Raw genomic sequence first — 19,338 nt, forward strand, 5'->3', positions numbered from 1 at the left:
TTTCCATCCACCCCATCAGGCTGGGACTATAAATTAATTTTTAATGCCAAGCACTTGGCACCTATTTTCCGTGGGCTTTGCATTTCCTCCCCTGCCCAAAATGAAAAGCGGCTGTACGCAGTGAAACAGTTTCCTGAGTGCCCCCAGGATGGCGGGGGACACTGAGGGATAGAGGGTTAGTACAGATTTAGGGTTAAGCTGTAGGACTGGACCATTGCTTTTTGATTTAGCCCATATGTTTCTTCTGATGCAGAAATAAACTCTTCTCTCTCTTTCCCCCCCATCCTTTCAGAGAGTAGGACCACAAGGCCCTCCTGGACCACGAGGACCGCCTGGACCATCTGGCAAGGACGGCATAGATGTGAGTGCCGTATGGCGGAGGGCAGGCTCGGCAGAGGGAGGGCGAGGGGTGGAGCAGAGGCAGAGCCAGCTGAGCAGAGAAGCTACTCTTTTTCTCCAGAGCCCCAGCCTTTGGGCCATCCGTCAGAGGTGGATGGACCTGGAGAACCAGCCTACTCACAAGAGACCTCCTTCGAGTCAGAACACGAGCGGAGGTCCTGAGTGACTTCAAGTTCTTTGCAGGATCAATCCCCTGTCTCAAGAGGGTTCAGGACAGAGCTAGGGATTTGTGATCCTGTTTGCAAAGCAGAAAAGTTCTCTGTTGGTGTCTAGGGAGGAGGGGAAACCTAAGATGGTTGAGTTTATGGATACGATGTGCGTCGGAGTCGTTGCATGTTCTGTGGTTCAGAGAGGTTTCTGTGACACTTCAGAGCATCCATGTTTCTAGAGAGGCCCCCAGAAACTCAAACATGCAGCACTGGACACTGTGTTTACTTTTACTGGTTTTATTTCAACATTGTTAGTATGGCTTTCCCTAACTCACATTGGCATGTGAGAGCTCAGAATCCGGCTCATCTGTTTCCAGATGTGAGTTGCATTTAGTGGCACAGAAGGCAAATAAAACAGTCACTGTTTATTTCAGCAGGCAGTTCCTTATATGTACACCTCCTACAGAGGTAGAGGACTGTACCACAGGACTTACTGGAGGAGAAAAACTAGTTTTAATTGATGGTTTCGTAGAAATGAAACATTTTACTGTTGTGCATCTGTTGGATAAGGACGGAATTGTGTCCTGTAGTTGGCAGTGGATAAAAAGACCATCAGATGGACCTTCAGCAGGACCACGTCGAATGCAAAAGGCTGGATTCCCGCTTTTATATTCAGTTTGAGTAGCGCTTCTCTCTCTAAGCTGCTTACGGAATAGGGCAGGGGTTTTTTTAAAGCTCGTCTGAATAAGTTTATTGGAATTAGGCCTTTAAGCAAGCTTGAAAAAATCTATTCATTCCATGCAGGTAACTTTCTTCTGGATAAGAAGGTAAAAAAAAATACATTAGTTTCCTGGCATATGGTGAACAAGGAGCGTTTGTCTGTAGTGGTAAGCTTTCATAGTGGCTCTGTGAGCAAGGCTGGTCTGAAGAGAGCCTCATTGATTTGCAGCTAGTCCCTCTAAAGTGTCCTTTCGGCTAACGGAGACCACTTCACTGAAAATCTCACTCCAGTTTTGTAGCGTGAAAAGTTCAGAGCTTGTACCTCAATGCTTTCACTCCACTGTTTTTCATGATACAATAAAAAGCTGAAGGGAGACACCCTGGAAGAGGACAAAGGACAAACATTCATGTTTGCAGCAGTGAGCCCGTGGAGTCACTGCCCCAGGACATCCATGTGGCCAGTGAGCTTCAGGAAAGGCTGGCTTTCATAGAGTGAAAAAGAAGAATTTGGGAGGGATGTAGCCCTTCAGACTTTGAGTCGTAACCAACTTCTGTGTATAGGCAACCAGAAAGAAACAAATCCCTGTAATTATGTTGTTCGGTTCCTGCCTTCTGCAGGATATTCTACACCTTAATTCTGGAACAGCATCGGTATCACTTCTGATCACTCTTGGAAACAGGAGCTGATCACGTGAACCTGCGCCCTTTTATCCACTGCTAAAAGCTTCGAAAGGCTCCCCGTGGGACAGGACCAAATAACAACATCTAATTAATAGGAAGAACTTAGTCCTAATAAATCAAATAGCTAAGTAAAGTATTTAAGGTGCTAAGTCTTGCAGTCCCAGCTTGAGTCTGGAGTTTTGGCTGTGCAGGAATAGTCTCTCATTTGAACAGACTTGATCTACGTCCCTCCTATGGATATAGATTGTCGGGTTCCCTGTTCATGTGGGATGGTCCAGCTGTTCAGGGACAGGCTCTGGGAGGGTTTCTGCAGTTCAGCAGGACATGGAGTCCTTTAAGGATTGCACAGGAGAAGAGCTGCAGAGCTGCAGCTAGTGTTGAGCACAGTCATGAATGCTCCCAGTTTAAGGGCTCTTGTTTTTCTGGCAGTACCCTCCAAAAAATTATGGCATATAAAATCCAGCGCTGCTCTGCGTTTTCATAGTGCTGCTTGGAGAGAATTGTGTGGAGCCCAAGTGGTAGTGGCAATTCTACCACTTCAGAGAAGGAAGCCATTATTTTTTTTCTTTTCCTTAATGATGAAACTTTTTTTTTAAAAGCAACAATCAGAACTGTTCTGGACCGTATCTATGCAAGTTTCCTGAACTCTGCAAGCCGCTCCAGCTGGATCGTCTTCACAAATAGCTTTGGATTGATGCTGTGTGGGAAGAGTTGCTGAACGATCTTTGAGCTGGATGAGTGCTGCCGAGGTGTTCGGCAGTCCCTTACTGTCGGCCGTGAGCAGGGAGTGATGCATAACGTACAGCTGGATTATTCAGAATATCTCTGAACGAACCTTGGATGAACCCCATAAGCACAATTTCTAGAAGCTCCTGCTTTTGTTCCTGCCTTTCAGCGGGAGCTGCAACGTTAAGTCCCTCTGAAATACTTTATAATTACAGCTTGTAAAATGCTTCACGTTTCATACTCAGTAACAAGCCAAATCTCTCCCTCCCAAGAATAGAAACAGCATGTTATGATCAAAAGAATTAGTGACAAGTTCCTGTGAATTATTTCTGGGAATGTAATTCCCCAAATTGCTAATAAGCAATTGTCACTTTTCAAAAATCAAGCACTTTTTTTTTTTTCCCTCCCCCCTCATGTTCTGTCCCCAGGCTTAACTTGCTAAGAAGAGTAAACTTCCTTCCCTCTCGCGTAGCACCAGGAGAGCATTTCCTTTTGCTGACAGCCTTTGCTTCTAATTCCCAGTCATCTGGCATTAGGGATATAAACACTGATTAGGCTTTTGATTCAGCTGAGTGAAGTTCTGGTGCTCCTGCAGAGTCCCGCAGGGGTCCACCACGGCAGGATCAAGGTTTAAGATGGTCCTTTGCTGATGCTGTGACCTTGCTGTACGGATTGCCATCACACAGGCAGGAAAAAAATGCAAGGGGCTGGCAGTCTTGAGGGAGGGAGTAAACCACCTTCGCTGCCATTTCTAGCTGCTTTTCAAACCATTCATTGCAAAAGAACTGCTCCTTTCATTTCCTTGGCAGGGGACCTTCCCCACCTATGATAATGATAACTATTTACGGAAAATCTGTGGGCAAAGAACAGCAAAGGAGTTGCTTCAGCAAGCCAGAGCATAAAGATCCCTGTGTTCAGTGACCCTCTGGTCTGCGTGTTGAGCGGTCAGCAGTGCAGTATGTAAATCCTCATCTGAGCGAATCAAGGCAGCCAGTCTTCAGAGATTTGCCCACAGACTTCACAGTTGCCAACACGGTATATATAGAAACATGCTGTAAATTCCACAACTCTGCCTTATAACTCCTAATTATCAGGCCCATGGTAAGGATGGTGTTATTTCTAGCCCTGCTCTGTAAATAACCACCCTTTCTCCATATAGATTTTCTTCTTCCAGAACATCGAGGTGCCCCTTTCCCTCTGCTCACCCACAATACCTGAGTCTCTCACGATACTTAGTGCACTTATCCTAAAGCCAGGAGGGGAGGGTACCATCCAGACATCTGGAACTGAGACACAAAGTGATTTTCTGCAGGATGAGATGGGAAACCAAGCTCCAGGCAAGCTCCTGCTATTCACAAATGATCGCTTCTTTTGGGGGCTAACAATAAAACACAAATACCTTGTGGTCTAGGGTCCACACAAGCTCCTGAATGCCAGCTGTCTGAGCCAGAAGGAGTGATTCAAGGACTTTTTAAATAGTCTTCCAAACACCTTAAATGCTGTTCTTAAAGGTTGCTTTCCATTAGGATAGGAAAAAAAAATGAGTGCTTTTGAAAGATTTTATAAAAATTGAGTTTAGTCCAGATTGTGCAATTGGATTAGGTGGAAACCAGTTGGGGGCTTTGTTCATTTGCTTTTCCTGTCAAAGTTTAGTCATAGGAAGAAAATCATTGTAGACAGTTTCTTCATTCTTGACTTTCTGATAGTTTCCAACTCCAGGTAGCAGCACAGTTTCATGCTGTGTCCTGGATACCTAGAGCTTATCATCATACCCCTCTGTTTCATCAGGAAGATGTTTAAAAGCATTGATGGTCATCCAATTTCCTTTCTTCCTCACTTGCGGATGAGCCCAAGTGCAAATAATTTCTAAGTGTATCTGGAAAAAGTTGGAGGTGCTGGACACCCTTCAGAAGCACTGGTTTTCTCTGGGAGGCTGAGGATATGGATTTCACCAAATCTGCTATTGTAGATGTGGAAAAGGCTGTCCAAGTCCATTCTCCTCCAGGGGGTAGCAGGCTCTAGAGCATCAGCTTTGTAAGACTGAACATGGTAAATCTTAGAAGGGGCATGAAGGGAGACTTGAGCACTATGACAGCTGGGAACACCATGGTTGCAAAAAGTCAACAGAAGGAGGTTTATCACTAACGCTGATGTCTTGTCTCTTTCATTTAGGGAGAGCCAGGCCCTCCTGGTTTGCCAGGCCCACCAGTAAGTATCTTCTGGTTGACATTGACTTGTTCATCCTTTTGAGAAGGAAACGATATACGAGAGCTAAGACTTAATAGCTTGCTTTGATCTGGATCTTCAGCAGAATTTCTGTGAAGTGTATGCAGGAGTGGAGATGGTGAGCACTGGTCCTGGGGACAAACGCATTCTCCTGCTTCCACCGTCAGGGGAGGATATGCATGAAATAAAGCTCACCCATCACAACTATTACAAAAACTGGCACCCAGCCATATATGTGTGGTTGTTTTTGGCATTGGTCTGAGTCTGCTTCAGCTCCTTGATCTGCCAAAGGGTGCTGAAAATTGTGCCAGGTGGCACAGCTCTTTGCTTTGGGCCACTTACCCCAACCCTTTCTGCTCCTCTCCTGGGAGCAGCTTATGGGTAGCTGTATGTGTAAGTGATTAACTGGGTTGCAGAGAACTGAGCCAAAGCATTGAAATATATTTAGGATTTGGATATGGATTCACGGCAAGTTTCATCTCTCTGCGGGAAGACTTCCATGTTCCATTAACACAACAAATAAATGTATTTCTTGTAGCCCATATCAACACATGCCATGTTTTTCTTGTTATTATGTTAAAAGAATTGGCTTTTTATCTGATTTAGGGGCCAAAAGGTGCACCAGGGAAGCCTGGAGCAGCTGGTGAAGCTGGATTGCCTGGCCTTCCTGGAGTGGATGTGAGTATTTTGTCATCTTCTCTTAGATCTTTTAAATATTCCACATAGATGTGGGTGTTTTACCAAAGCATCTCATTGTTTTTCTCTGTGTCTACTGGAGAAGCAAAGTGGGTACTGGATCTACATATATATCTTACGTATCAGGATAAATTTTAAGCGTTGGAAGCATCCCTTGATTGAATTAAGGAGTACAAGAACAATTTTGAGATGTATAACTGATAGGACGGTACTCTTAGGGTGAAACATTGCAGTTCTTTAGAGATGCACTGGCAGGTCTGCAGAAATATGGGCATCAGTTGACCCTTGTGGAGCAAACCCATTGAGCCTCCGTCCAGAAATCCTGTCTCGCTTATTAACTGAGGCTTGCTGGTGACTGGCCTGGGACGTGCCCTACAGCTCTGGACAAGTGACTGCACACAGTCAAGTTTTCCCAGCTTACCAACTTACTGCCATGGTAGCTGAGTGTGGGTAAGGTATTTTCTTCTGCATCAGGTGAGAGGAAGCATTCAGTCAGCTTCCAAAGCTGAGCTGCAGCTCTGTGAACACCAGTGACAAGACTACTTGCGGGTGTTCACCCACACTTAAAATGCATAGAGAACAGCACTGATAATTTGTTTCTGGTCCTTTCCTTTGTAATTAATTACAGAAAGCAAAAAAATGGTTAGGCTTTCCTGAAAGCTTGGCATCCAGATGATTTTTGTTGGTGACAGTGGCAGGGACTTCCTACAGTTCTTATTACTGTATTTCTCTGTTTTCACACATCTTTTTTTTTTTTTTTTTTTTTTTTTTCCCCCAGGGCTTAACAGGAACCGATGGCCCACCTGGCCCAAATGGGCCTCCAGGAGACCGTGTGAGTACCATGTTAGATCCTAAGTCCCTTTAATTGACCATTGTCGCTGCTTGTATTGATGATTTTTCATTCCTTTGTAAACTGGTGATATTTGGGCGTTGATGATGATGGCTTATTTATCCATAAACCCTTGCAGAATACTTGGACTATTGAAATGAAGCCCCAGATGGCTTTTCATTAGGCAAGGCATGAAATCCATGTTTCCTTCACATGGCTTTGAGTGGGCTTGGATACCCTCAGTGGTGGAAATACCAGTGCAGAGCAGCTCTGGTGATATTTTGAGTGTCTGAAAAGTTCCTTGAAGCAGTCGATAAGACTGAACTATGAAGTTCATCGAGGGAAGGTATTTTGGCCTTTGTTTCCAGTCTGAGTACACAGCTCTGTTAGGTTTATAATTACTGCTCCTGTGTATTAACTGTTTCAACTTTTGCCTTTTGTTAATTCTGGGCCTGTCCATATGGTTGACATTTTCAGTTGCTTTGGCATAGGGTTCCCCAGCAAGTGTAGCGAGAAATAAGAGTTTTTTCTTGTTTCCTGCATATTACAGCTCTGCTAAGGGGCACCACAGGGATAGAGAAATGACTGCCTGAGATGTTACAGATGTCTTTCAGATCATCTACAATGCGGCCAGAAAGGCACTTAGGCCTCCTTGTGACATTAAGAACTGAACAGAAATGAGCCATTCAGCACAGATTTTTATCCAGTGTGGATATTTTCCTGTCTCCCAGTGTGGAGAGAACAGTCTTATATCCACAGTTTGTTTACTGGTCTCTTGAACTCAGGGCTGCAGTGATGGGCTGAACACACATCACAGCACGCAGAGGTTAAAAAAGGCAGACTTCTCTAACACATTCAGTATATTTCAATAATCCGTTTGTTGCCCCAAGGAGGTACTCAAAGCTCAAAACTCTGTGAGTTGTCTCATTTAGTTAAAGGGATGAGTGATAGAGCCGTGTATCTTTAATACGCTCTTCTTCCTTTCCCACGTGCAAGGCAAAGTTTGCTTGGCCACTGGGAAGGTCGAGCATCTCAGTCATAGCTCCAAGCCTCTGCCAATTTGGCACAGCACTAAAAAAACATCTCCTTTGCTTTTCCTCATGCCCATCTTTCTCCCCAGAGATCCAGGGCTGCAAAATCCTGACCAATCTCAGACCGTCTGTGGCAAGGGTCCAGCACCTTCTGGGAACTGATCCCTGATTTTTCAAATAGAAAAGTTCAGGACCACACACAGAAGACTGAGCAGTTTTGTGCCCTGTTTTCTGTTTAGTGGTAGTATTTGCCCATGCCCACTTTAGCACACAAGCTCCTCGTTTGCAGGGTAATCGAGCAGATAATTTCTGGGCACAAGAACTTCCTCTTTAGCTGTTTGGTAGAAGCACACAAACACAGTTACCGTGACTACATGCTCTGATTTGACGTGCTTTCACATGTCTCTTAACTTAATCTGTCAGCGTGGGGCAAACTTGGGACCTGTTGTCATTTATGGGAGCTTTTCAGGGTCAGTGGTCCATCTGGAAAATTGCTTTAATTGGTCTAATAAAAGGCTGGAAAAAGGGAAAAACCTCTAAAAGCTTTAGCGCTCTAAAAGGAGAGCATTGTTATCCTGACTTTCCTTCTTCTCCCCAACTTTAAGAACATATTTCAGCCTCCCAGAAATCACTGAAACAAGTAGGTGTCTGCTTACTGCTGTGGGATTGAATTCATGCTTCGCACCATGACTTCTTCTGAATAAGCTTGTTTTTCTGAACTGGAGTGTCTGAGAGCGAAGGTGTTTAGCATATGGAAGTGGGCTCCTAGAAGACAGTTTTTAGTAATACATTATTGCTAAACACTTCTTTTCCTCTATATGCAACGCTTCATCGGTCCAACAGTGATTCGTGTCTGACCAGGGACAGAGTCCCGTGAAGGCAGCGTACCAAAATGGTTTTCATCATAAATACTCCTACTGCTTTCAGCATCCATTAGCTTTTCTCATGGTTCTGCTTACAGACTGCTTAGACAAGCCTATTTGTTCTTCCAGTTTAAAAAATCCTTTGTTCTTAGCCAGGAACGAGCTGGGTTCTGACCTCAGTGCTAGATACTGGTGTCCTTCATTGGGAAGTTTTCAAGGGCCATTTTGAAGTTTGGTGCTTTGCACTATAAGCAATGAGGAAATCATAATTATTCATATTTATTTATGAACATCATATTAAGTATTTCCTTAGTTGCTCCTTAGTTGTATATTCATAAAGTATATTACTTTAAAGTGAAAAATTATGGTGAGATTGCTTTCTAATCAAAAGAGAAAGAACATTGTTACCAGGAGAATGAGTTGAGTCAGAGAATGTTATTAAAATCAAGATGGAAATTAGTCTCTCCTTTGAACTTAATGGAGTCACATCAGCCTGCTCAGGGACTCAATGATTTTTTTTTTTTATTTTTTTTTTTTACTGCACCGGGAATGTTCACTGCTGCATGCTGCACCTTACACCCTCAAAGATACCAAATTTAAGGAGAGTGAAGTCTCAGCGCTTGGCACACTGGGTACTCTAACACCTTTTGGCATGTCTGCCAAAGCAGAACCGGGGTACGCAGCTGGTTTCAGTGGGGGCAGGATTAGGGCAGAAGTCAGTAGGTGCCAGGAATTCAATGGTTTCTTTACAGAAAGAGATCCCAGCTTGTCCCTTACAGCCATCAGTAGTTGTAAGGACTTCAGCCTGAAGATAAAAGTGACTGGAAAAAAGCAGTAAGAGAAGTGAATGAGCTGACATTTGCAACTGAGTTGATTTTTATTGGATTACAGTCCTCTCCTCACAAGGCTGCTCTTAATGAGGTCTTGGGTCTTCGGTGTATTTCTCTTTAAGCTTAACGAGGGAAAATATTTCTAATCTCTGATATGTAGAACATCAGGAAAAGGGCTGGTGCCGTCCCTGGGATCACAATAAGCAGCAGCAGCAGCATGTTAGGATCTTTTCCAGGTCTGCCCATCTGTTTTGTTCTCCCGGTCCTAGGGGTAGATACTGTTTAATTCCAGCTCAGGATCATTCTCAAGATGTTTCTGTGCAGAATTTTGAGAATGTTTGGAAAACAGGTTTGGGCAATCTGACTGGCAAGAGGCTGAGGAAGTGGTGTGCTGTAACCGCTCTTTGTCCCCTGCACGAGGAGAGGAGGATTTTGCTGGCACTAGTTTAACACGGTCCATAAATAACAACATGGTTTGTTCTGTGTTTAGGTCTGCCACCTTCTCACTTACTATTTTAAGTTCTGCCTTTATCAGGGAGCAACATCAGCTGAGAACTGTACAAATGCAAGCAAAGAGCTGTTTGCAGCAGGGCCTTGAGAACAACGCGGCTCTTCTGCAGCTCCCGACTGTCAGCACAGCTTAGGGAAACTCACGGTGACGGCTGTGGCAGGGCTGTTGAGCAAACTATTACTTTATTTGTCATTCACCCCAAATTACCTTGGCATTTCTGCACCTCCACCACTTCTTTTTTTTTTTTTTCCTTTCCTTTTTTTTTTTTTTTTTTCTTTTTAAAAGGAATGACAAAATTGGTCTGGTCTCATTATCTGTCTGCCTCTGCTTTTCCTTTCCCTGTCGCAGCAACAGCTGTTTTCTGAGGAGGCTCTCAGACCAGAGAGCATCCGTCAGCAATGCACACCCAGTATCACTTGGAGATATCTTAACAGCTGCTGGCCAAGGTCAACCCACCACACTGATTTTTTGTTCATTTTTATATTTCTATTCATTATCTGTTTCAGAATTACTGCCTATAATTTTACAGTCTGTTGGCGTCTTTGCAATGTAACAAAGGGATGAAGAAGGTCTGTCTGTCTTATTATCTTTAGTTAAGCAGGAATGTGACAACCTCAAGATCGACTTCATTCTAGTCTAAGACATGAGATCACCAAACTCCAGTCAAGTTGAAGAGTACAAATGCAAATTGGGAAAAAGAGGCTGGGGATTTGCCAAGGAAGCTAGTGAAGAGGCAGAACCTGCTGAATCTTTTCTTTGCTTGAAGGGAAAATGTATGAATTAATACAATTCACTAGAACAGGTCTACATCTTGTGCTAATTTCATCATTAGATCTACAATGTTAATGTATTATGAATGAGAATATTTCAAATGGATGAAATTCAATTCATGAACGTTTACATATTTGTGGAGACTAACCTGAGGCCAGCTGTGACTTGCAGAAGTGTCTGTTTAGTCTTTTAGGAGCAGCTGATGTTTTAGTCTTTACTCTCTGTTGACCAGCAAATGGTGAAGCAAGTTGCTGAGGCAAGTTCTGAACATTCATCCCTACTACCTTAAAATGTTCTTTAATCAAGTAATGAATCAGGAATGACAGAGTTGTCATCCATAAGTTTCTGTCCTTATATTTATTAATTCAGCTGAGCATCTGCAGTTGTGTACTGTTTCTGTAAGACACTGCTGGAGTTTTCAAGCAAAAATTGGTGTGAAGGACAGCAGACATTGGTGTTTGCCCTCATGGAGGTTTCTGGTTTATCCCTCCTAATTTGCACTCTGGTTTATTCCTGTAGGGTGCATTAGGACCTGCCGGGCCACCTGGACCAGCTGTAAGTAACTCCTAGAACTGCCTGTGTAAAGATGGTGTGTAAGAGTGTGCCAAAAGCATCACCAGGAGGAGATGGGAAGGAATAAAAGCCTGAATGGGTGGAAAATATTGTTTGAAGCATTTAAGCGTTTGCATATGTATGTATGACCTCTTCTGGTAACACAGGGCCTGTTTTTAGCCTCTGAGGTGTTATAAAACAAGCCAGCTTGCGATAAAGATGAACATATCAAATGCTATCCAAATTATTAAACATTAGATAATGTCTAATAAAAATGAAAAGAAAAAAAAAGGAAAAGTAGATAAACTAAAATGTTGTCTTCATAAATGTCTGTGTCCCACTATCACATCACCGTACCTGGCTTTATTCAGAGATGTCCCATAGGTAATAATGGTGTAAAGGGAATACAAATTATTAGAGTCAACAAAAGGATTCATCAAGACTCCATTTCTGCTCTGATTGCAAATTACAATAATTGGAGACAGAGGAGTGCTAAGGAAACTTAAAAAAAAAAAAAAAAAGCAACATTTTCTGAGGTTTGCTTTTCTTCCTGTATGTTCAGTTACTAAGTGATCTTTTACTGTTTTAAATGTTGTTTCCAGGGCAAAGGACTACCAGGACCTCCAGTAAGTAATGAGGCTCTTTTTAAAAAATAAGTTTAAATTATTATACTAACTTTATTGGATACCCTGAGTGTGTTACAAACCCACCCCAGGCCTTGGGTCCTTCTGTGCTGGGCAGAGGGATGTGGAGTCTGGCAGGTTGGCAGCCTTGTGGGTTTTTTATGCTTACCTTAAGCCCAGGGAAGCTGGCACTGATGTAAATTCAAGGCACAGCAACCTTGTAATCATTCAAGTAACCGATTCTGGAGCAGCTTTTGTCTGGTGGGTTTCTGGGGTGTCTAAGAGCTGCTCTGTCTCAGAGGAGACAGATGTTGGGAACATGCGATGATGACAAGATCCTGTTCCATGGGAAGATGGAGCGAAAAGAAAGGTGTGCATTGTCTGGGTGCAGAAGCAGGCTCCTTGGAAGGGTTAGATAAATGAGTGCAGCCAGACTATTTTCCCCTGGGCTTTGGCAGCTGTGTGAGGTCGCCATGGGTGTAAGGCTTTTTTCTCTTTTCAACAGGGGCCTCCAGGACCCAGTGGGCTCCCAGGTGGAAATGGATTTCGGGGTCCTCCTGTGAGTTTCTCCTACCGTTTGATCCTCCTTTACCGATCATGCCACAACCACAGAAGAATGAGGTTCATTTCAGGTCTCTTACCCCGTTCTGGAAGCGTGATACACAGACATGACAAGCTCTACCAACGCCCGTGGGCAATGCTGTTCCTTGTACCAGCTCACGCAGGGTCACCCCAGTCGGCCAGTGCAATGCCAAAGATGTGCAACTGCTTGCAGCCATATCTCCCTTTCCCTAGTATGAGTAGCGACAAAAGAGCAGTCAGTGTCATGAGAAGAGAGATTAGTTTCCAGTTGGTGTGTACTTTCAGCACCCTCAAATGAAGCTACTGCACAGAATGGGTCTAATCTGAGGGAGCCCATTCAGCAGAAGCATACCATCATTTTTGGGTGCCCACAGCTCCACTGGAGAGGTACAGAGCCAGTGGAGCAGCGATATGTTCTTCTGCCCTAATCCCTATGCTTGCGTATGCATCTGCTCTTTTTGCAGTCGTAGAAGCCTCTGCAGACAGAAAGGTGCAGTTTAGTCCCATTAGAGATATCTTGCCCCGCATTCACAATATGGAATGGTGTTTAGTAGCCACCATTTCTCTCCTTTCACATTGTCATTTAAATGGTTTAAAAGGTGAATTCTTATTTTTCACTCTTTTTAGGGACCTTTTGGTCTGCCAGGATTCCCAGGGCCTCCTGGACCACCCGGACCTCCCGTGAGTTGAGATTTGCAAATAAATGTGAGAAAATTCCTATAGGGAGTCTAGAATTTTATTCTTGCTGCCAGAACATGCACATTTTATTTGCTGCCATTGCCTTGAGCGCTCCCTTTCTGGGCTGTTTCAGCAGACCGTAAGCACTGTGCACCAAGGACAGCAGTGGCTTTTCACTGGCTGCATTCTGGTGTGTGAATTATCTCCTGTTTATTGTTTGTGCTGAGTGGGTGGAGGAACCCAATGACATCCAGGCTCTATGGCATAGACAGATCACAGAGTGGGCTTTCTCTTCTCTCAAGGTTTATATGGTTGCTTGGATCATGATGTGTTCTTGTAGGGCCAGCAAGGGGGGCTTGGAACCAGCAAGTCTCTGGTTTGGGTTTGCTGGTATCTCTGGAGGGTTGGAAGGACACGGAGGTCTTTCCCAAGGAGCTCCCCTGGCCTGAAGGAGGGCAGGGCACAGCTGCTCTTCTCAAATTGCTGCCTTCATCACCTAAGGCTCAAGTCTCTTCCCCAAGGTCATCTGTGCATCTCCAGAATATAATTATAGCCCTGACACGTCTGGTTTGAGGGCTGGTGCTGCTCGTTATGTTCTGGCCCGCATTTTACACTGTGGGGCTGGGTATCTGCCTCGTGCTGATCCAGCTGAGCTGGGTCTGTAAAGTGCATTTTCTAGAAATTGCTCTTCCTCCTGGTGTTTGTCTTGATGTATTTAAAAGATGACATTTCATGGATTGCAGGGTCTTCCAGGCGCCTTTCCCGATGGCGGTGGGGACCTTCAGGTAGGTTTTTCTTTATGTAGCATGAAAATATTTTTTTTTGTTTTAATCCTTATGTGACTTTTTGTTGGCATACTTGGGCGACTGTCAGCCCATTTGACATGCACCGTGCAGGCGTGTAGACATGGGTCTAAACTGCCGCATTGCAGAACACACAAGTGTTGCATGCGTATTTGCAAGACTGAAATGTTCTTTCAGGGAGGTAGATATGGTCGTGCTGACTTTTTTCCTTGATCTTTGCTTTCCAGTTCCAAATGCAGGTTTTGCATACATTCTTCATTTAGAAAACAGCTTTAGCACTGGGTAAATAACAACGACTTTTCATGCATCTGTTTCCAATCCTGCTTTGCAAGATAAAAGGTCGTGCATGTTGCACTGTTTATTTCCATGGATGGTGGCACCGGGTTCCTATGGGCATATGCTTTGTTTAGATTTCCTTCCTTATGAGAAAGTTTTGATTCCTTTCTTTCAAGGGAATAAAAGGAGCGCTAAGTCCATGAACGATGGAAGTGACATTTCCAGATTTCGCAGCTGTTGTTGTGACAGCATCTTTGGTTTTCTAATTGGCGTGCCCCAAAAAAAACTCAGAGTCAGTTTAGACTGCCTTATGGCAAGTCACATGGAAGTTAATAGAAAATAGTATTTTTGCAAGTTTAATTTAAGTTACCCTGTGGAATATACTAGAAAATTAAACTTCTGCTACAGAAATGTTGCCTGAGGTTTTATTAAAAGAAAAAAAACCAAACAAATGAAAGAAAAGCTGCAGAAGAAAATCTCATTCCCTATTTATAAAGTTGTTAGAGTATGGCCTTTTGAGCCCCTGTTGAATTTCCGTGCATGTTCTGATTTGTTCCCAGTCAAAGTAGAGTTCCCACCAGTGGTTCACCCACCCCTAGACATCTGCAGATACCAGCTTATAGGTATTGGAGTTAATTTCTTATAGGTCCCCTTCCAATAAGCCCTAATGCTTGCCATTGTTTCGGTTAGGTGAGTTGTCTAAAGGAAATCAACAGGGGTGAATTAATGCATACAATTAACTATGTTCCTAATGACTTACAAGATACTGATCCAGCTTCACTGGGGAACTGTGATTCTTCAGCACTTTGGACTGTGGACAACTGTCAGCCTTCAGAATTTCTCACAGTCCCTGTTCAAAGTGAAGCAGACTATTCATAAATCATGATTTTGTGGGTTACTGGGGGCCTGAGGACCTGCGTAGGACCCTCTGCCATAGGGAAATGCCAGTGAATGCATGATGCTGTGAATGGATTAGATTTAGTGGGTTTAGAGCCAAAACCCACACGACCTTTTCTCCTCTCCATAGTGATGAAACCAGCTTCCCTGGATGCAGTGTGTGTACTTGATAAACCAGAGTGTTTCTGTTTCTTACAGTGCCCAGCTCTGTGCCCACCGGGTCCTCCAGGTCCCCCAGGAATGCCAGGGTTCAAGGTAAGAAAAATATCACCTGTGATACACAAGGGTCTGTCTCCCAAAATAAATACCACTATGAACTCCTGGGATTAAACTGTTTTCTGTACAGTACACGTGTCGTGTAGGCTCCACACCTCTCCAAACCAGCCATGCCTTTGCCTGGCTTTATGCTGTCGAAACAGAAAACCCCTAACACAGTCAAAACAGGAGACAGGAAGAAGATGAAGGAACTGATCCTGCCTTCTACACGCTGTTCTCAGTCCTGCAAAGTGTGCGAGCACTCTCTGTTCCCCTTCAGCAAGAGGCTTTGCATCTGCCAAGTAACTGCCTGCAAGTTACGGGCGCGTTGCTTTGTGACTCCATCCCTTGCAGGACTGCAGCCTTTGTCAGATGGAAGATTTCACTGCTCATTTTGACTGTGGCCATTTATTCCTACAAATGAAATTTAACCCTTTGCATAGGGTGAGGACAAAGATTAAAACACCCTGCAAGCCTTGCGAGGCGCAACTGATGAATGGGACTAAGCAGAGAGCAGCGGTTCAGGGCTGCCTGAAGAATTATGTGCTGCCTTTTCAGGCTTCAGAGAGCAGTAAAAAGTCTGTCCCGTTCTTAAATTGTGCTCACAGACCTTGTAAACATGGAGATACACATTGTACTGTAGCAAGACATAACTTCAATGATTAAATACAATTTAATTGTCATTTTATACCCAGTGTAGCACCAGGCAGTTTTCTGTTTATCTTGTTTGATTCTGGTACATAAATTTTTAGGCTGCAACCCTCAGGAAACTTCACTTAGCAGTTAAACATCTCCTTCTCTGTCCCCTCTATGATTCATGAGTTCTGTGCAGTAGGTTACACTCCAGCAGTGAGCTGAGTAATAAGTTACGTGAGTTTTTTTAGCAGGACTTGGCAGAAGTTGGCAATGAGTGGAACATTTCCTGGTAAATGCTTTCAGTTCCTCATGAACTGACCTTTTGCAGGTCTGTTTGGTCTCTGAGATGAGTCATAAATATCATTAGAAAGACACAATGTTTAGGGCATAACTATTCAAAATTCATAGCTTTTGAAATGGAAAAACCTGTGAAGGTCTTAAATTATGATGCAAATGATGCACAAATCTGCCATGGCTGAAATTAGTCTGGGTCTCTCCCACAATAATAGGAAGGGAGCCAAGAAGCAAATTTAATCTGAGTTTATGTAAAAGATTTCAGTGGGACATGGATTTCACTGCAGCCTGGATGATGCAAACATTAAAGATGACCTAAACAAAGGAGAAAGTTAAAGATGCAGAATGGGGTTTTCAAAAGCATCTCAGCCCAATTTTCAAAAGTAATGGGAACTGAGTTCTGGTCTCTGACCTGTAATTGATAACTTAATGCAGAGCCCTGTAGCCTAGTCCCACCACAAGTTACTCTTGAAAACCATATCTGGGCATTTCCCGAAACTAGATCAGTTCTGACACAGTGATACCCAACAGAAGAATGGTGCATGGCTAATCAACCCCAGGACTGACCTCCATTCACACCTGTACAGCACACGTATAGATTATTTTCCCAGTAAATTGTTTGTCTTGTGTGGGTTTAGGTCTTATAGCTATCTCACCAAATATAATTTTGAAACAAGACTGTACTGGAATGGGAATAATTTGAGCTCTTATTTCTAGGGACACACTGGTCACAAAGGAGAACCTGGGGAAATAGGAAAAGAAGGAGAAAAGGTAAAATTTAAGGGGGATGGAGGAGGATTTTTGTCTTTAAACGCACTATAACAAATAGTTTACTCAAGAAGACAGGGAGAAATGAGGCAATTGGCTGAACAACAAGGAGTTACTATGACTTGTGTATTGGCTTCCACTGCTCTGCATGTATGACTGTCTGCTAATACTTCAAGAAAATTCATTTTCTCAATAATCATAATGTTAAGATCAGTTCAATAAGTTAACACCTATTGTTTCACGTGCAGGGATATCAGCTCAGGAAAAAGTCCTGCATTAATCACTGAGGTAAATTCCTGACTGATCAAGTATTCTTGCACGTGGAAGAAACTGTCTATAAAGTACAAGCAAATTCTGAAGCAGAAATCTGAGTGGGAGGGAGCTCAAGGAGAAATAAAATGGGAAGGGTCCTGGCTTTGGATTGGTAAGCTCATGCTGTTTCACCCTTGGTCTAATTATTTTTTTTTTCTCTCCCAGGGTAACCCTGGTCCTCCTGGTCCTCCAGGCATTCCTGGCAGCGTTGGCCTGCAGGTAACACCTACTCTTCAAACCAGTTCCCATTACCTTTTTACTGTGAAACATCCTGCATTACATAAACAGTTCTTGCCTTTGCATAACAGATGTAAAAGTTGATGCTGGTGAAAAAAACAAACCCTGCTAGTTTCACTGAGCTCTAATTCAGGTCCTGCTTCTGGCACCTCACCTTGGATTAGACATCCAAGCAGTAGCCACTGTCTTGTTGGTACTCCAGCAGAGCCCTGAACAACTGTCGGGTGGATCTGAGGCTGAGCTCTGGGCTGGTTTGACAGCCTGGCAGGTGGGCTGAGGAGCAGGCACTCTCAATGCATGTCAACATGGCTTATCTGCAGTGTCACTTGCTCAGAGATCGTCACCGAAGGGGAAAATGTCTTGTTTGTGCATCAGAAGGCTGAGCTTTCTACTGCTCTTCACTAGTTTTTAATGTTTTCTGTGTTGATGAGTTGCTACATCATGCTGTTCTGCCATTTTCTGTTTAACAGTGATGAGGTTTTAACTGATTTGTTTTCTTAATTAGGGCCCAAGAGGACTAAGAGGCCTCCCTGGTCCCATGGGTCCAGCTGGTGACAGAGTAAGAAAAACTGTGTTCTGATTTTTATTCCCTCCCCTGCTGCTCCACCGCCAGTTTTTCTTGTGCAAGGTCCAGGTGACCAGAGGGGAACTTGTAAAGATGCAAAGCGCAGGGTATTTCCTGCACGGCCCCAAGCAGAACAACCTTTCAAAGGCAGGAGGAGTCTACATACCTGAGGGATGGACAGGATCTGCCCCACTGTTGATTTAAACAGACCAGAAGGACAAAGTACTGCCCATGCAGGACTGACAATGCAAAAGAATCTTGAAAACAAAAAAGCCCTGAGAAACGTTTCATTTCACTTTCTGTTCTGTCTCTCACAAGAAAAAGCCAAACAATCACTGATAGACAGATTTTCAGGACATGAAAAGTCTCCCCAGTAAGAACAGGGTCAATCCCCAGCTCATCGTGGCTTTGGGCTTCTGCCAATGTCCCTTGACCATTGCCCGAGAGGCTGAGTGGTTTTTGAATTTGATAAAGTCACACATTTGTTTAGGAACAAGTGTGTTATCAGGATATCGAGGCCATGAATGATATCAGTGTATCGCAGAGATAATGGTGGGGGGAGATCCAGAGTAAAAACCTGCTTGTTCAGAGGGGGATCTTTTGCGAGACTGTTGCAAGCTAGCAAGAACTATGGGGTATCCTACCAGGGCTTTGTGTGTTTTCTTAGACTGCGGTATGAGGTGGGGATACTCTTACCTCACCCTCAGCCAACCACAGCATTACAGTGATATATTATTCTTTGCAGGGTGACATTGGCTTCAGAGGGCCACCTGGAATCCCAGGACCTCCAGGAAAAGCTGTATGTATCTACTCAGCATCTCTACAGCCCTGCCTTCCATGACCAAATCCTAAAGTTTATCCCTCCTGCACTAAACTCTGCTGCCAGTGAACAGGAGATGCCGACGATCTCCATCAGATTATTCCCTTTGCCTTTTTCCCTCCAGTTAGAGCAGTGTTATTTCACCTGACCCAGATCTCATGATGTCTTTCCCTCACTCATGCCCCACGCCAGATTAAGTTCACCACATTTCCACTGCTCTCTGTTCCTCACTGCTCTTCCTTGAGCATCAACAGCTGTGAGCAAGCACTCGAGAGGGGCATCTGTGTTGTTCTGGGAAAGGAGAGTTTTGAGGAGAAATCAGTAAGCGCTGTCCTGAGCTTATATCCTTTGAGCGTGGTCTGTTCCCAAGCACCCACAGCTCACGAGGACTTTTGCTACAAGCAGAAATAGTTGTGTGTTAAAGATGCAGTCCTCATCCTTTTGCAGAGCTCCGGGGTGAAGTGTAGGAGAACGCTGAACCTGCACACTTACCTGTGGGCAGACTCACGTACCCTCCTTACTGTGCCCAAATGTGAGACCTGAGCTGCATCTGCAGCATTACAGCCTCTCTAAGAGCATTTTCCACCCAGTCTCTCCTTAGTGTGGAT

At 44.0% G+C, this 19,338-nt stretch overlaps 1 protein-coding gene across 1 annotated transcript in view; it reads left to right on the forward strand.

Moving 5' to 3' along the window:
* Positions 1–19,338, forward strand: part of COL9A3 (collagen type IX alpha 3 chain) — a 37,644-nt gene that overhangs the window by 878 nt on the left and 17,428 nt on the right. Inside the window, exons 2-14 of the mRNA XM_086761075.1 lie at positions 293–361; positions 4,848–4,883; positions 6,376–6,429; positions 10,952–10,987; positions 11,587–11,610; positions 12,113–12,166; positions 12,817–12,870; positions 13,611–13,652; positions 15,042–15,098; positions 16,746–16,799; positions 17,274–17,327; positions 17,851–17,904; positions 18,656–18,709. Of these exons, the coding sequence (XP_086617201.1) occupies positions 293–361; positions 4,848–4,883; positions 6,376–6,429; positions 10,952–10,987; positions 11,587–11,610; positions 12,113–12,166; positions 12,817–12,870; positions 13,611–13,652; positions 15,042–15,098; positions 16,746–16,799; positions 17,274–17,327; positions 17,851–17,904; positions 18,656–18,709 (642 nt within the window). The remainder of the gene's footprint in view (positions 1–292; positions 362–4,847; positions 4,884–6,375; positions 6,430–10,951; positions 10,988–11,586; positions 11,611–12,112; positions 12,167–12,816; positions 12,871–13,610; positions 13,653–15,041; positions 15,099–16,745; positions 16,800–17,273; positions 17,328–17,850; positions 17,905–18,655; positions 18,710–19,338) is intronic.

This window comes from Chlamydotis macqueenii, chromosome 16 (assembly GCF_036417535.1).
Source record: "Chlamydotis macqueenii isolate bChlMac1 chromosome 16, bChlMac1.mat, whole genome shotgun sequence".
Classification (NCBI taxonomy): domain Eukaryota; kingdom Metazoa; phylum Chordata; class Aves; order Otidiformes; family Otididae; genus Chlamydotis; species Chlamydotis macqueenii.